At 37.9% G+C, this 18,113-nt stretch overlaps 1 protein-coding gene across 2 annotated transcripts in view; it reads left to right on the plus strand.

The window, feature by feature from the left end:
* Positions 1 to 2,785: 2,785 nt before the first annotated feature.
* The window catches only part of hspa12a (heat shock protein family A (Hsp70) member 12A), a 41,665-nt gene continuing 26,337 nt past the window's right edge, over positions 2,786 to 18,113 (plus strand). For both annotated transcript variants that reach the window (XM_088012931.1, XM_088012932.1), the window contains exons 1-2: positions 2,786 to 3,158; positions 10,274 to 10,350. In XM_088012931.1, the coding sequence (XP_087869057.1) occupies positions 3,116 to 3,158; positions 10,274 to 10,350 (120 nt within the window). In that variant the 5' untranslated portion in view covers positions 2,786 to 3,115. The remainder of the gene's footprint in view (positions 3,159 to 10,273; positions 10,351 to 18,113) is intronic.

Raw genomic sequence — 18,113 nt, forward strand, 5'->3', positions numbered from 1 at the left:
GATGCTAAAGGTGGAGCATAACTTATATATTTGAAGTTGTTGTCCAACCAGAGAAGCATATTAACAACTTAATCCTCATTACCGTCCGCCATGGTTGTTTTCTTCCTGCCTGCGGGTTTCAGGACGCAGAATAGTGACAAATGCAACCTGGGCATTAGGTTACATTTGAATCGGACACACTGTATCAGATATCCATGAAGTGACATAATTCCGAATTTTTCTCATTTTTTTGACGTAATGCGACCTGTATCTGATCTTTTCATGACAGTCAGAACAACACAGGTCAGATTTTTTTCGAATGCGTCCCAGGCCACTTGGATATACATTGGATATACAACATTCTGCAATGTCTTACAAGGCCCAAATTTTGGGTCAGGCTCAGGCTATATATCTAAGTGCTAATATGCACTCTTCTGCCATATTGGAGACTGGAATTAAAAGCGGCACTTCAACCAAAGTTTTGAATGATCTTCTGAACCAGGCACGCTCCAAACCATCCTGTCCATAACTCTTCTACAAGCTTTCAACTTCTGGTCAATTAGATAAATTGAGTTTAGTGAAGGTTCAGTGAGGTATTGGTCTGCCCAGAACCCAGATGGGCAGTTCCTGTGGTATGGCAGACTGGGGTGTGGTGGTCCCTGTATTCAAAAAGGGGAACTGCAGAGTATATTCCAACTCCAGGGGGATCACACTCCTATGCCTCCCTAGTAAGGTATATTCAGGAGTTTTGGAGACGGATGGATGGGTGGAATAATTACCACAGATTTCTTTTACTGCCTTTAAATCAATGCAATCTGGTAAATGCCCAGGGCCAGACGACTTTCTTTTAGAATTTTATGAGTGCTTTCAAAATATAAAATTTTTAAGTAGTTTGAGGTAAAGAATCCCTTTACCTCAAATATTCAGAGACACAATTTTGGGATTTTGTATCTTTAAGTCCTAACCATCAGATTTAACAATTAAAGGCTTGGAATATTTCACTTAACATATATTCTATATAATATTAGTTTTACTTTCTGAAAGTGAATGGAAAAAATATAGACCTTTTTCACAATTGATTGTAGATGTACGTTTATCTCTTTCATTGGCTCGTTATCCATGAACCAGACAAAGTTGAAGAAAATTATTTGGTGAAATGGTATGCCTTTGGAAAAAAGGATGGAGAGAATATGAAGTTTCATTTGATTAACCATATGAAAGACAGCAATCCGTTCAGGTCCATTTTTGAATGAAGTGACAGACACCTGCTCAGTAGGAATGTTAGTGTGGATTTACCATCGCCCTCTCCCGCAGACAAGAACAAGAGTGTTTGATCAGTGAAAAATTTCACATAGCAGTACCCACCCTTAGCAATCAGCCTTGAAGAGGACCTTTCTTCTCTGCATGAGCGCTTGACGATTTAAGGATGATTGATGTGCTTTATCGTCTGGAACAGTAGCAGCACTATCCATGTACAGATGGTTCCCTGCTTGGACAGGATGTTTTTTTCTAAGAACAGAACTTTAGAAAAGTTCTTGGATGGGATGTGTTAGAGTCAAGTTTACTTTATTAGTACACCTTGATCACTTAAGCACTTTTGTCCCTGATACAATAGGTGGACCTACAACAGAAATGTCATTTTATGAGGGATTATGCAGTGTTGGGGCATGGACTGTCTACAGATTGCCTCCGTCCTGATCCCTGGAACACAGAGAAGGTTGTGAGCTTGCCCACCTCCCACACCTCATACAGCAACTGAGATTTATGCTTGTATGGGCCTCTGCTTGGTCAATCAGCATTTTGTGCAGAATTTTACTCAGCACAAGGCGTCACTTACCTGACCCCCTTGAGTGGACTGTGGAGTGCCAGGTTGGGTTTGCCTTTTTAATGAGTGTTCTTGGAATGACATTTGTATACAGTGACAAATGTCAATTTAAAATGTGAAATCTATACAGATTAAAGAGCCTCAGTGAAAACGTGTTTATTCTTAACTCTTTGATGCACAAAACTGACTGCATGTTTATGTCTGTTTGTGTGAGGCTGAGATGGATCTGCACATGGAAACGGCCCTTTGAACCATTCAGACCAACACAAAGAGACACAATCAAACTGTCTGATGAATTTATTATCCTGTGATAATAACTCAGAAATAGTCCAAATAGTTTGGATGTATTTCTTTTTCTTTCCCTCTTACGGAAAGTTTCTGTTTAAATCAGGTCTGTGGCGCATTTCTGTCTTAAAGAAAAATATATAAAACTTCAGATATCTCATAACCAGATATTAACATACATGGAAAAACTTTACGAAAACCTTATATTATAGCAGAAAGTGCGATGGGCACCGTAAGAAAGGTTTACAGTATTCAATCACCCCGCATGAACTGATGAGTATTGCAAGGTAACGCAAATCTATTGCGAAGCAAAAGTACCGTAAGAAGAAAAAAATCCTTCATGTCCCCTAGGGGGCTCCGTACCATCTCAACCTTACACAAACAGAAATAAAAATGCAGTCAATTTTTAACTAGACATTTTTGACTGTATACAAAATAGACCAGCAAATATTGCAGTAAGCATATCGCGAGGGAACGCAAAACTTATCGCGAGGGAACGCAAAAGAAAAAACATCTTCCCCACGTCCCCTATAGGGGACTCCGTAAATTCTCAGTTCTGAATAATCATTGAGTTAATTAACTATTATTGTTGTTTACCACTTGCTCTGTGCTCTGAAAGAGACAAAAGCGTGGAGCCTGCAGAGTGTGGCGCTAGTTTGCCCAAACATTTGCTCTGAGCGGAGCAGCAATAGCAATAGAGCGGTCAGACACAGCATTCCTGACCAGGACAGGAGTGAAAGGGATGGGCGGGGCGCACAGCGGCAGCAGCAGCGAGTCTGAGCTCCAACATCCTGTCTGCTGAAGCCCCCTCCTCCTTTACGTTTACCTAAGACCCAACAGCCTTTCCCCATGTGTTTGACTGCATTTCCCTTAAAAACGAGAAAGTGACGAGAGGCCGAAGCAAACACTGATTTAACAGCGTCCTTCTCGTTTGTTCTTCAGTTCCTGCGCGCCAGCAAATCGGGAAAACTGCTCGGTGTTGCTGGATCCGAGGGAAGGCTCGGGGAGGAGGCTGAACTACGCGACATGATGACCGAAAAGGACACAGGAACAGAAAACATAATAACAGGTGAGTGCTCAGTTTTTATAACACATAATTCATCTTTAGCCATTTGGAACTACGACGGTCGTTTTCTAGTTGTAATTGCATGCGCCAGACTGTTCGCTGGCACGACCGTAAATGCGCGTTCACGAGCCCTCCTTTAAACGCAAAGCTATGTGTTAATTTTTAAAAATCTGCTCTGAGTTGGGGCGTTGATCCAAAAAAAAAGTGTTTTCACATGTGGGATGTGAGTTTAGCAAATCTCTGCGACATTTCTGCCGCATTGCAGGAACGGGATCTTAACGCGGAGCCCTGCCCGGTGCTGTCCAGGGGTGTGTGCAGGGAGGACCTCGCCTTGTGTGTTTGCAGTTTAAATGCCGTTTTGTCGAAGCTCATCTCTGTGACTTATGTTCTGATTGAGATAAGGCGAGTCCTCTGCGTTAGGCCGCTGACTCTCAGCAGAAGAGCAGGCACATCCCTGTTGGGCCCAGTGTAACGGTGCAGAGGCTGGTCACATGGCCCGTCCCACTGGAGTTGTGACTCAGTGCAGCAAAGTCCTGCATCATGTCTTCAGGTTTAAACATTTAAATTCCCCCACTTCACAGCGCTGACGAATGAAAAATTGGTAGTTTAGAAATCCAACCGGGTCAGACCTCAGGGGGAGTGTGCGTATTTAAATTTTATTTATTTATTTATTTATTTATTTATTTATTACATATTTGCTTAAACTGTCACCACGCCATGAGAGTGTAATATAGGAGACAATCTGTGGGAAGACGAATCAAGCTCCTCCACCAGCCCGTCGTGTTTTTGAGTTGAAAAATGTTTAAAGTTGACGGGAAATTTGAAAATATTAGTTGATAATCATGTGTTATTGAAAGATTGGAAGATTAATAACTGAACACCAACTATAAAGTCTTTAAAAAATGCAATTTAAAAAAAAAACTTAAATAAATAAGCAATGCTTAGCCTGGTGGGGGCTCAAGTAAAGCCTGGTGGCCTGCCAGGCTTATAATACACTGGGGGAATCCCTGGTGAACCTTCAGGTTCAAATAAATCCAGATATTTAAATTTGTCTTATAGAAATTCATTGCTGGCCCAAAAATAATAATAATGACTCAGATCAGCTGATTGTTTCACTTTGCATATAAATATAATTGCACTGTGGCAGTTTTTTTTTAATGTCTAACTTTTAGGTAATAGTGTAGGCACAAATCAACTTTATTTATTTTAATCCAAAGGAAAAATTACATTCACATCTCAAGCTAATATTATGTAGTTCTGCAGTGTCACACTGTCGGCACAGAAGTGCAGCTCCATCAGGAAGCTTCACTGCTCTTCAGTGTTTAACAGACAAACAGCTTGGCCGGTTGAGATGAGCTGAGGATGGAAGTCTGTGTCAGCAACTTTTATATCCGTCACCTCCGGTAGGCCACCAATTGGATGTCTTTGCCGTCTTCTGGGAGCCAATCAGGGACAGACACCTGCACAATCATGCTTGCATAATTAAATTTACGATGTCAGTCGTAACACAGCTTTCTGGATCAACTGCATCCGTCTGGTTGACTAAGCAGACCTGTGATGGCACTGTCCCAGTAATCCATTTGATTAAACGTAAACGCATGGATGGGTTTCTCAAGATCTTGCTGGGACATTAGTCCTATAAATTTTCTTCGGGCGATCAAAGGCTGACTTTGTAACTGTCTTTATGTGGCCCTTGAGGTTCAGATATGAGTCCATCATCACACCTACATTTCTGGGCCTGATTACTAGTTACTTGCTGTAATAACTGAAGCTGACTCTTGATCGTTCCTCTTTAGGTCCAAATATAATAGCTTCAGTTTAGTTTTGGTACATCCATGTATTGATTTGGTCTATTCATCTGCTCTGTTCTTAAATGGAACCATAGTCCATTTGAGGAACATTTATCTGACGGGGTGAGGAAGTATATACTTTTGTACAACTCTTCATTAAATAACTACTATAATTATAAGACTGACTAACTGTTATTAACTCCTGGATGGAAATTATAATATTGCTGTTCATGGAGGAGGCTGCCTGCAGAGAGGTGTGCTGATCGTTTGTGATGGTCTCTTTGATCGTTTCATAAAAACAAAACAGAGGAAGCAAGGAAAGAGGGGGAACCCCGGCAGGTAGGGCCGTGACGTTTTCTGGAGTGGGATGAGTGTCCCCGAGGTGGTCTGTGTGTGAAAGGTGTGTGCTAACGCGAACATGTCGAAACCGTGTCGGGACGTTTATGCTGTACTGACTGAGAGGGTCTGAGAGACCTGGGCAGATACTCACAAACACACTCACACACACACACATGTTTGCATGGCTATCTTTGTGGGGACTTTCCATTGACTTCCATTCATTTCTACAGCCTAAACCTTACATCATTAGACTTTCTAACAATTATGACATTCCTGAGCTTGAGATTCTGATTTGCAAATATTGAAGATATTATTTGCTCCAGTTAATTTCTACAAGAGGCAACACCAGAGGCCTTTTGCCTAAAAAGGGGGGAAACGTGTATACCGAGTTTAATTGGTGAAGCTGGTCTCTCTGGGGACTTGGCAACAGTCCATTGTTATGTAATGCAAGCCACTGAATGCCCGCTGCAACCTGATGATTCGCTGCACAGCAGACCTTGTCTTGCACAAATTCTTGAAACTATAATGAAATGACTGGACGTTTTGGGCTTTAACCATAGATAAATTATTGATTACAGCTTTGAATGTTGTATGCTGCTGATTTGGTGTCGGCTATTCCAGTTCTTGTATGTATCCGTTTTATGCCAATTCTGAAGGATGATGAATTTACTAAATGCACAACTTGCATCAATAGCCATTAGTGTTTGTGATTTGTAAAGATAAAATAGTTTAATTCTAAAAAGAGATGCAGCTGCATGTTTTTTTTCTTCATAAAACAGTATAATCAAGTACAAACTGGTTAGGTTTTTCACAGCGGAAATACTTGGAATTTTGGTCATAGATCTGAGTTTATCATAGTTATTATTTTTTCTGTTGTTTTTCCTTCAAATGTTTTAGGCTTAATTTATAAATGCAGTTTTAACCCTTTAACTGTCACAAGAACACTGTTGTCCTCATGGACCCATTGACTTACATGTTTTCATTTTGAGGGTGACAGTTAATTAAACAACAACCAGTGTTTGAAACAAAAACTAATCAGATGTTTATCAGTTTGATTCAATGACAGAACATAAAAATCTGCCTTTTTTTCTGGATTGACCTGACTGCTCTGTTTGTTTCGGTCATCTGCTGTAAAGAGACAATTCTCAAATATACATACTGTGATATGTTTACCACTGTGGTGTAGGCCCATCACAATAACAAATTTTGCTGGACGATAAATTGTTCCAGACGTTATTGCGATAAACGATAATATTGTTTTGAGACCATTTTTAAGTAATATGATGGCAATGGCAAAATAATAATGCAAGAGCACATTCCAAAAGATCAGTAAATGTTAAATTATAATGAACATTTAACACTGGAGCTGGAAGACATTTTGAAAAAATAAAATAAATAAACAAAACAACAAATAAAATTAATTTTGAAGTCTTTGTCAAAAAATTGTCTTTCAAAAAAAGGGATAGTTGAGACCAAAACACCAGACTGAAGACTATTATCTTCCAATTTTTGGTAGAAAGAGAGAAAGAAAGAGATAAACAATAAATCATGCCAATGGAAATTATTGAGTTTGTTTTAATTTATCATGCGATTAATTGATTTATTGACTATTGTGTCAGGCCTACTATGGTGGTCTATTATGCTCTAGCCCAAATTAAGGAAGCAGTTGCAGCATCCAGGCAGGGTTAAAACTGGATCTGTTGTTATCAGATGTTTCCATTATAGACAGACAGGAAGGAAAACCATTGTTCAGCAGAGAGCTTTGAGGCATTTCCTCAGATTGTAACCTCTTCAGGAACCAGCTGTCCACAGACTCTCTCTGACAGATTTTCACTTTTTTTTCTGAAATTTGTCACTCCAAGGGATTATTTGAGAATCAGAATATCATTTTCACCGAAAGGCATTATGTCACCATCTAACTTAGCACGGAAATGTGAAACTACATAAAGAGAACCATTTGACAGAAGTGAAAACTGCAATCCATAAACGGCAGAATTTAGGGTGCAGTTGTCAAACATATATTGGCCACAGTTCTATCCAGATTAGTTGATAAATATTAGGGATAAGTCATTCATAGCAAAAATATTTCCATAATTATGTGTTTTAGTATAGCAAATATGAAAGATAAAAAAAAATAGGTTCAATTTGCTGTGATGGACTGGAAGAACCTCACCTCTCGCCCACTGACCACTGTAGATACGCCCCTCAACACTCTGCAAAGATAATGTATATGTATAATGTAATGCAAGATAGTTTGATGAGCTACTTAATTTATTGTTTTTTTTAAACTGTAAATCATATCAATCAGTCATCTCAAGAGTTTCGCACTCAAGCAAATTTAGAAATGGTCAAATTCTCTGATACTCCATGCTTTACTGCCTCTAAGTTTTTATGGTCTAGCTAAAAAAAATGTTCCCCAATTTTTGTGTCTTGGGAATCATAGGGCCCCCTTCATTTAGAACAGAATCCCAAATTGTAGAAAGAAACGAGCAGCTACCGTATCAGACCTCTAAGCTGTGTGTTTTAGTTCAAGTGCAGAAGTTCTGGGTCCACACATCAACCAGCAGTACTTCCTTATGGGTATAGACCCCAGAGTAAATACATTTTTCCTTAACACTTCTCACTTCTTCTATGTTTTTTCTAAAGTCTCAGGACATGTTGTTTGTGCTTTTGTCTGACATCTTTTCATTGAAATATCTTTAAAGCATTCCATAAAATAAATACTGATCCTCCAATATGACCACACATCCAGTACCGCTGGAATTTAACGATGTCAGAGAAAACACTGGACAGTTTCTCCTTTTACATATTTCCAGATTGAAAATGACCAAACAAATTCTTCACTACAACTATCTGGATTGCCTTTTTTTGTTTGTTTGTTTGTTTTTTAAATGAGCAAGTGCTTTTAAATTACAAATAAGACATATATGTTGATTGTACTCTCTCACAATTTTCAAACCAAAATAGTTTGGACATATATTTTCACGGGTTGGTGAGAAATTTGAAAAGTAACGGATGGTGTTTAATGGGTGACATCGATGTAAGTTATGTACCATAGGTGGTCTTGTGATGGTGCTCATGAAATATTCATGAAGAAGCTACATTTATTGTGATTTGACTGCCGGGTCTATTGGTGAGAATAAAAAAAATTCCTGGTTTAAAATGAGGTTTTGGGAATGAACCCTTGTGCTGCAGGGAGACAAGCTGGATGGTGGCTAGATAGAGTGTAGCCACAGGTGGTCTGTAATTCTGCGGAGTAATTGCTTGGCAAAGTGTATTACGGATCTTCAGACCACTCATCCTCACTGTAGGGGTGGACCAGAGAAAAGGGTGAGTGAGGCAAAAAATAGGATGGATAACATGATGTCCCGTTGAGAGACAATTCTGAGAGACACTTACAATACCTTGAGGGAGTATTATTATTGTATGTGTTCAAAGAACACTTTTAGTAAAGGCTATTAAGACAGACTAATGAAAATGATGGTCACAAATGGGGAGACAATCTTCAATTGAATTGAAATGTCACTGTCTTTAAAAGACAGGTGCAACAGGCATTTTCAGCGTTTTAAGTGGAGAGCATGTTGTCATAGTGCTTTAGAAGAGTATGTTTCTTTTTTATACCTTGTGAGCTTTCCAGACCTCGGGGTTAGTAACAAGAGAGCCGCCCACTTCTGGTCGTTTTTGTCTGCGCTGGCAGCACCAGCTGTCCGAGAAGCTCCTCTCAACAGTCCTTCAGCCTGGCGGTAGGACAAGCCCGACAAAGCGTTTCTGAAATGCCCTCCTGAGAGTTCAGAGATCAAACTGGTGGCAGACAGTTTTATCCCCTCCCCCCGACTCCAGCTGTATTAACTTGTGTGTGTTTAAAACAGATTTGAGTCTCTGGAAATTGTATCTTGACAATAATCACAACATGTGGTGCCATGTTTCATTTAAGATTCAACTGCTTGAAAAAATGCAAATGTAATACCTAAATCCATCTTCTATCGCCACTAACATATTGTGTATCAGCTTAATCTTTACATTTTAAGGTCACTCACCCCTCTCCTCTTTGATTATTATTCCAGTTTCAGCTTCTGAAAGCAGCCCGGAGCTAAAAAGTAACTGCTGAAATGATTTATTATAAATATTAGACAATGTTTCCCCCAGAAAACTTGCCCGGTGGTTGGGCGCTAGTGCAGTCCAGTGGACTGTTGTGTTTGTGAGTTAAAAAATCTTTAAAGTTGACAGGAAATTTGAAAATACCACCTAATAATTATGTTATTGAAAGATTGGAAGATTAATACTTGAACACCAACTATAAAGCCTTAAAAAAATGTAAACATTTTAAAAAGACTGAAATAAAAAAGAAAAAAAACTAATGTACACTCTCACAACCCATTTCTCTTTATTCTTACACAATCCATTTTGAAAATAAAAGCAGGTCTACCCAGCCTCTTTCATCAAATTGTGCTGTGTGTGTGTGTACAATTTTTTCTTCTTTTCCATGTGTCATGATGGAGGGCCTTACTCTTCCAAATCAATCTTTGTGGGTCAAAAAGCTTTGTGGCCACAAAATGTTGCTTTTCAGATACAAAAATCTATTCTGTTTCAATCAGATATGTGGTGCTAAAACTAAGATCGAAGCGAGATTGTAAATAGTTTTACAGAGAGGATGCACACTCTGACGGACCTCCATGTCCAGCAAAATGAATGCAACAGCAGGCAACTGGACCAGCTACTTCAGGGGAAAGAGTGGGATGGAGACGGAGTACAGGACGTCTTCAACGTAGCTTACCACCATAAGTGTGTGAGTGTGTGAGTGAGTGACTGTAGTGCAAAGCACTTTGGGGTCCTCTAGACAAAACAAGATGGTGAACAAGTGCAGACCATTTTACCACTTTATCATTTTAAAGCTTCATGTTATGATTTCTTATAAATGAACTAGGCTTGAAAGGAATGATGAAGGTGCAACTTAATCATGGAATAAATCTGCTTTGTTTGCTTCTACAGATGAGATGGCAAATCCTTCTTTGTCAAAGAGTGGAGGCGACCCAGGAATCACCCCTCTATCTCCTTCACATATCCAGGTGAATTTTATTCATCTGTTTGTTTTTGTACGTGTTGTTGCAGGACACTGAAAGGCAAGGTCACTTTTCTTAACATTGTTTTTAATTGCCATTGACCCAGAGGTATAAAAACGGTCAGATTGGCCTGGTTCTGGTTGAAATGACAAGAGAAGTCAAACCTGTTAAAACAAGACGAAGTTTAAGATTCTGGTAAATGATGTGGTGCCTGCCGACATTTAAATTTGCTCTTTCAGAGCTTCTATTTCAGACATGTGGTTAGGACTGCGATTAGCACAAACTGCAGAATAACAAAGATGAGAATTTTAGCGCATACAGGACCAACATGCTGAAGTGTGGTATAAAAGCCACACCTCTTGCTCTCGCGTACTCAACTCAAACAAACAACAACAACAAAAAAAAACACGACTACACTTAGCCTCTCTTCCGAGAAGCAGCAGGATTAACTTTCCTTTTTCCTGGTACATATGGTGATCATACATGTATGCAAATTACTCCAAAGTCTTCATGCCCCGCCCCCTGGCACACAGCAAACATCCAGTAACCACCTAATACAAGGTTCTGACCTGTCAGAGGGGAGATTCTCTCCTTGGCTGTCTGAGCTTGGTGAGGAAGCATGATTGTTGGATAGAGAGAGAGAAAGACATGGCAGATAATGATTGAAGGACAGAGATGGATAGAAAAAAGTTGACGTTGATAAATCAAGTCCTGCTGCAGCACCACCATAAACATGTCATTTGCCATTGATATGATATTTTTTTTAAATTTCCCATTTAATTAAAACATGTTCCTCTGTGGACGCTGCCTCAACGTCAGTGTGTGCTGTGATAGTTGCTGACTGTTCAGACTGTCTCGGTTTATTTTCAGTCTTAATTTGGTTTGTGTCACTTTAGTCTTGGCTCATTCCACCACCAGGCTACGCCTGCTTGGTGTGCAAGCAAGTTCGACCTTTTGCAAAAATCAGAAGCGATTGTAATATAAAAACTGTAATCAAGGCTTCTCTGCAAAAGTGGCTTCCTACATCAGGAAAGGGAATCAGGTATTTTTTTCTGTGAAGTGAAAATCTTGATCAGCATTGCCGAACTATCGAAGAGAACGTCAGTATGATGGAAATCAGAAAAGAAAAAAAAAAAACAACTGGTAGTTTTAGATTGCTGATTAAGGTAAGAGGGTACTTAATCTGCCTGCTTTTCCACCTAATCTGACATTCTGGAGATATTTTGAAAAAATATTCAAAATCTCTTTGGTACCTATTTTGTGATACATTGCATAGTTAACAGTATGAAGGCAGTGAGGAGGTTTATGCAGGTTACCGCATAGAAACATTTCCAAATCCTCAAGAGACCTTTTCAGGAGCTGCTGTAAACGACTGGCTGTAGTAACTTATGAAACAACAGAAGTTTATCAATCGTGATGCCATGAATGTCTGATCGCGTTTCGCAACCTCCCTTCCAAAAGCCCTGCAATTTAGAGCATTGCCAGGTGGCATGGAGGAACATGGGAGTGACTGCAACAAGTACAGAATTCATAAGGATATTCATCTTTATGACATTAATTCTACCAAGTAATGTAAGAGGTAAATCCATCCATTTTCCTAAATCCTCACTCACCTTCTGAAGGAAGTTAGCTAAGTTGAGTTTAAAGAGGTTTTTAAGGTTACTATCAACAAACACTCCTAAATATTTGAAACCTCCAGGAGACCATTTGAAATTAGACAGGTTTTTAACTTTACTGTGGTTAAAAACAGAGATCGGTAAAACCTAACTCTTTTCCAGGTTAACTTTGTATCCAGAAAATGAGCTGTATTTACTCAGTAATTCCTGAAGGTGACAAAGAGAGTGTTCTGGATTGGTTAGAAATAAAATAATGTCTGCAAAAAGCGAAATTTTGTGTATGTCAGTACCTATCCCAAAACCACTAATATTAGAATTTATTCTAATGGCCTCAGCCAGGGGCTCGATGGTGAGCACAAAGAGGGTGGGGCTAACTGGATCTCCCCGTCTGTTGCCTCTATACAGCCATAATGAATCAGAGGTGATCCCCTTGGTGACAACTCTAGCTTGAGGAGATCTATTAAGAGATTGTATCAAATTGACAAACCCATCATTGGTGATAGATAAAAGATCACCAAGCCAACCATATCAAAAGCCTTTTCAGCTTCAAATGATATGGCTACACTTGGTATCTTTTTTTTTTTGTCAGCAATATGTATCATGTTAAACAATCATCTCAAATTATTAAAGGAAAATCTATTTAGAATAAACCCAGTTTGATCGGGGTTGATCAGTAAGGGTAGATACCTTTCCAATCTTTTTGTTATCATTTTTGTAACTAATTTATAATCGGTATTGAGGAGTGAGATTGGTCTATAAGAAGAACATTTTAGAGGATCTTTCCCTTTATTATAGATAACTGTTATAACAGCTTGAGCAAAGGAGTCTGGAAAACACCTTTCTCTTCTACCTTGCCCAAGAACATCCATCAAAAGTGGTACTAGAAGGTCTAGGAATTCTTTGTAAAACTTGGATGGAAAACCATCCTCACCAGGGGATTTATTTCCTGGAAGTGACTTAATAACATCAAGTAATTCCACCCTAAGAAAGGTTGTGTCTAAGTTATCCCTGTCCTCCTCTGATAAGCAAGGCACATCAATGGAGGATAAAAAAGACTTGATTTCATCTAAATCCCCCTGAGACTGTGATGTATAAAGATCTGAATAGTACTTTTTAAAGGCCTCATTGATTTCTCCAGGATTATATGTTATAACTTTTTGGGAGTTTTCAATAGTGTTAATTGTTCATTTGTTTTCCTCAGTTTTAAGTTGCCATGCCAATACTTTCTGTGCCTTTTCTCCAGGTTCATAAAATTGTTGTTTGGACCTAATTATTGCTCTCTCTGTTTGATATGTATTCATAGTGTTGTATTTTATTTTCAGATTCACCAGTTCTCTGTACATGTCCTTAGTTGGGGCAATTTTGTGTGTTTTCCCAAGGTCAGAAATTTGTCTTTCTAAAGTATTAAGCTCAAAGTTATACTTCTTCTTTATTCCCTTAGTATATGATATAATTTGGCCCCTCAGAAATGCTTTTAATGTTTCCCAAGAAATAAAAATATTTGGAGCGGATGGTCTATTTGTTAAAATGAGGAAATTAATTTGTTCCCTAATAATAGAGGGTAAGATTGAGCCTCCACCTGTACTTTTCTCCTACTCTGTTGTCTGATAGACACAGTTGCTTTAGATTTAAAAAGTTTTAAATTACCCAGGAAAATAAGTAGCTCAAGGTGTTTTGACTAAAGACCTGGGATTAATTATTCATTTCTGTAGAAGAAGAAGAGTTAATCTATTTTTCCTAATGTGAAGTGAGTATCTGGATCTATAACAGAGATAATTGTGCTTGTAGCCTGACAACTATTATAAACATTTAGTTCATTTATTAAAATGCTTATTTAAAATTAGAAGACAAAATAACTCAGTATTTTACCAAACATATTATAAAATATGTAAAATGCAAAACTTTAATGAAGTACTTAGCTATTAGGTTGTCAATAAATATATGCCTAATAAAAGAAAAAGGGATGCAGTGCTTTGCTACACTCTGACAACTAGATAAAAAGGTTAGGAAAAAAGTTAATTCAGAAAAAAATATGGAGGGAAAGGGGATAGTTCAGTTATGCTAGGTTGACCTTGACAACCTTAACATGTAGATATGGTGTGAAATTCTGTTTCAGTTCCATTAGAAAATAAAAAAGGTGACTTAAACATCAACTCTGACTGATCATCAGCTGAGCAGGTGTATGATTATCTAATGGCAGCGGTAGCTAAACTACCAGAGCGATCACTTATTAATAATCGCAAAATAAACATCAAGCCATAAAAACATAAAACTTTAACAGACTGAATATTCTGTTTTCTGTGTGGGGATATTATTATTATTATTATTATTATTATTATTATTATTATTATTATTATTATTACAATAACAGCAATAATATTAAATTATGATAAAATTGTTATATTATTACTACTATTGTTATCAATAGTAATAATTATAATTATCAATATAAATAATCCATCCATTTTCTAACACCCTTGTCCCTAATGGGGTCAGGAGGGGTGCTGGTGCAAATCTCCAGGAAACGTTTATTAATAAAATCATTATTATTATTTATTATATTGATCATAATTATTATTTCTTATTATTGTTAATAATTAGTATAATTATAATATTATAAACCCTCCCGACCCCACTGAGGGACAAGGGTGTAAAGAAAATGGATGGATGGATGGATGGATGGATGGATGGATGGATGGATGGATGGATGGATGGATGGATGGATGGATGGATAGATAATATTATGATTATAATCATTTCAGTATTATAAAATGATCAAAATTTTATAATACTATAAAATATATAGTATAAATTTACAGTATTATAAAATACTACAATGCTATAGTATTATAGTATTATACTATAGTATAATACTGTACCACAGTATAGTATTATTTACTATATTATATTATACATTATCACAAATATATATATATATATATATATATATATATATATATATATATATATATATATATATATATATATATATATATATATATATATCAGTATTATATTTAATACAAATATAATACAGATGTATTATATTTGTATTAATATAATATACTAATTATAGTATTACTATAGTACTATAGTATTACTAATATAATTATTATTACTAATATAATTAGTAACAATTATATTACTGTATGTAATATAGTAGTATAATAATTACTATATCACTTAGTATCACCTTATATGGTAACACTTTATTTGAAGGGGGTGAATAAGACTGTCATGACACTGTCATAAACATGACATAACACATGTCATGAACATGAATAAGCCTTCATGAATATTTATGACTGTTGTCATAAACCGTCATTCGGTAAATTATGACACTTTTAATACGAAGTTGACATTATTCAAAATGTCTTTGTTATGACAACTTGACGTTAACTAAGAAATCATTATTGTTTAAACTTTACCTTTAATAACATAAAGTTACCTAATCTTTAAAGTGCAATCAGTAATACTTTTATAACAAATTTATATCAGTAATGATTTCTTGGTTAATGTCAAGTTGTCATAATAAAGACATTTTGAATAATGTCAACTTTGTATTAAAAGTGTCATAATTTACCGAATGATGCGTTATGACAACAGTCATAAATATTCATGAAGGCTTATTGATGTTAATGACAGGTGTTATGTTATGTTTATGACAGTGTCATGACAGTCTTATTCACCCCCTTCAAATAAAGTGTTATCCATTATATATTGTATAATTAATTGTGTATTGCGTATTGATTAATATACTAATATATTAATATTCATATTTTTATTGATATTATTATTACTAATTCTTGTATTAATTATTATAATTTTACAATAATTAATTGTTATATTAATTATTATAAAATTTTCATCCGTCATCTATCTATTATCTAATGTGCACAAAATCTTTTTGTACTGTGGGAGGAAGCCGGAGCACCCGGAGAGAACCCACTCATGCACATGGAGAACATGTAAACCCCATGCATAAAGAACCCAGGTCGGGATTCAAACCCAAGACAACAGACTGGACTGGAGACGCAATAGTGTAGCGTCTATAAGAAGGGACAGAGGAGACTGGAGGAAGCAAATATTTTTCAAGGTTTGCAGCAAGATGCTGCAGATCTGTTGTTGAGAGCGTCATCTCTTCTGCCATCATCTGTTGGGGCAGCAGCATCAGAGCCAGGGACCTTAAAAGGCTTTGTTAATGCCAAAGGGAAATTACATGCTGTAACTCATCAAGATTCTTCAAAGAGCCATTGAAGATGGTGATGGCTGTCGGCAGGAAAGATCTCTTGAAGCGGTCTGTACCACACTGAACCTGATAAAGCCTCAAACAGAAGATGCTCCGGCTTCCCAAGACAGTCTCGTCAAGAGGATGGTCAGTATTGTCCCTAATTTTCTTGATCCAACGAAGAATCCTTCTTTGCATGAACATCTCCAGAGGTTACACAGTCGTTCCCAGAACAGAACCAACCTTCTCTATCGTTCTGTAGATAGCTATTCTTCTCTAGATAGATAGAGAAGGTTGGTTCTGTTCTGGGAACGACTGTGCAACCTCTGGAGATGTTAATGCAAAGAAGGATTCTTCATTGGATCAAGAAAATTAGGGACAATCCTGACCATCCTCTTGACGAGACTGTCTTGGGAAGCCGGAGCATCTTCAGTTTGAGGCTTTATCAGGTTCAGTGTGGTACAGACCGCTTCAGGAGATCTTTCCTGCCGACAGCCATCACCATCTTCAATGGCTCTTTGAAGAATCTTGATGAGTTACATCATGTAATTTCCCTTTGGGATTAACAAAGTATTTTTGAATTGAATTGAAACAGGAAATGTAATTACCACTGGTAAATATGTTTTACCAGTGGTAATTACTTCTACCATTCTAAATATCAGGAGGAGCGCAGCAGCTGTGACATACTGTCAGTCAAAATGGCCAACAAGAAAATTTTTCAGCTTGACGTCTGGGCTTAACAGCTGGGGAAGTCCGCTTTTTTGGACTTTTGGCGAAGTCGTTCATAAAGAGACATCTCGCTTCATAAGTCCAATCTTCTAGTGCTGCTTTCGGCAGATTAATAATTAAGTTTTTCGACTCAACTGTGTTGTTTTCACTGTCAAATTCTCCAGCCAGGAAAGTGTGTTCTTTGAGATCATAGGAATCTTCATGGCTGTAGTCGTCTAATGTCTCTTTTTTCACAGCAGGGCCAAAAAAGTCTTCGTCGTCTTCATCGTATTCAACTCCTGCCCACGTGAGCATTGGCCGTGAACGTTTACTGCGAACTTCCCCAGCCGGGGAAGTTTGTTCTTTGAGATCAGAGAACTTGTTGTCTAAGACAGATGTCTTTTCTTGGGTCCAGTCCTCTGATGCCTCTTTCATTGGAGCAGGAGTTGAGTCTTTATGCTCTTCATTGTACTCAACTACTGCCCACGCGAACATTGGGGGCGAACGTTTACCACAAACTTCCCCAGCCGGGGAAGTTTGTTCTCTGAGATAAGAGCAATCTTTCTCCTGGACAGATGTCTTTTCTTGGGTCCAGTCTTCTAAATCCGCTTTCGTCAGAGCAGGAGTTGATTTTTTAGGCTCAGCTGTCTTTTCACAGCTAAGTTCTGCAGCCAGGGAAGTGTGTTTTTTAACATTAGAGAAATCATTCCCTAGGTCAGATTTCTCTTCATGGCTCCAGTCTTCGGATGCTGCATTTTCCCCACCCGAGGAAATTTGTTCCTCAGCTTGGGAACGATTGGAGAAATCGCTCCCTGCGACAGCCGTCTTTTCAAGGGTGTTGTCTTTCCCAGTCAGTGACGTTTGCTTCCCAGCTGGGGAAGGCTTGAAAAGATAAGCATCAAACACGTCATATTCACAGTCAGTGCACTCGTCCTGAGAGCTAAATTTTTTCTCAGGGCAAACTTCCCCCCCAGCCGGGGAAGGATTGAAAAGGTACGAGTCGAAAACATCGTACTCTGTGTCATCATGAGACGTACTTCTTTCAAAAGTTATATCGGGAAGTAGTTTGTTAAAAACTTTCTTTACTCCCTTTGTAATCACATATCCAACGCCAAAACTGATGGGAAAAAACATTGTGACTAAACTCTTTTCCATCCTGAAAATCTTGATAAAACAGCGGTAAGGTCAAAGAGTCTCTTGTTTATTACCTGAAGTTT

The sequence above is a fragment of the Poecilia mexicana genome, unplaced genomic scaffold, assembly GCF_051168715.1.
Source record: "Poecilia mexicana isolate PSO_F unplaced genomic scaffold, ASM5116871v1 scaffold_15, whole genome shotgun sequence".
NCBI classification, from domain to species: Eukaryota; Metazoa; Chordata; class Actinopteri; order Cyprinodontiformes; family Poeciliidae; genus Poecilia; species Poecilia mexicana.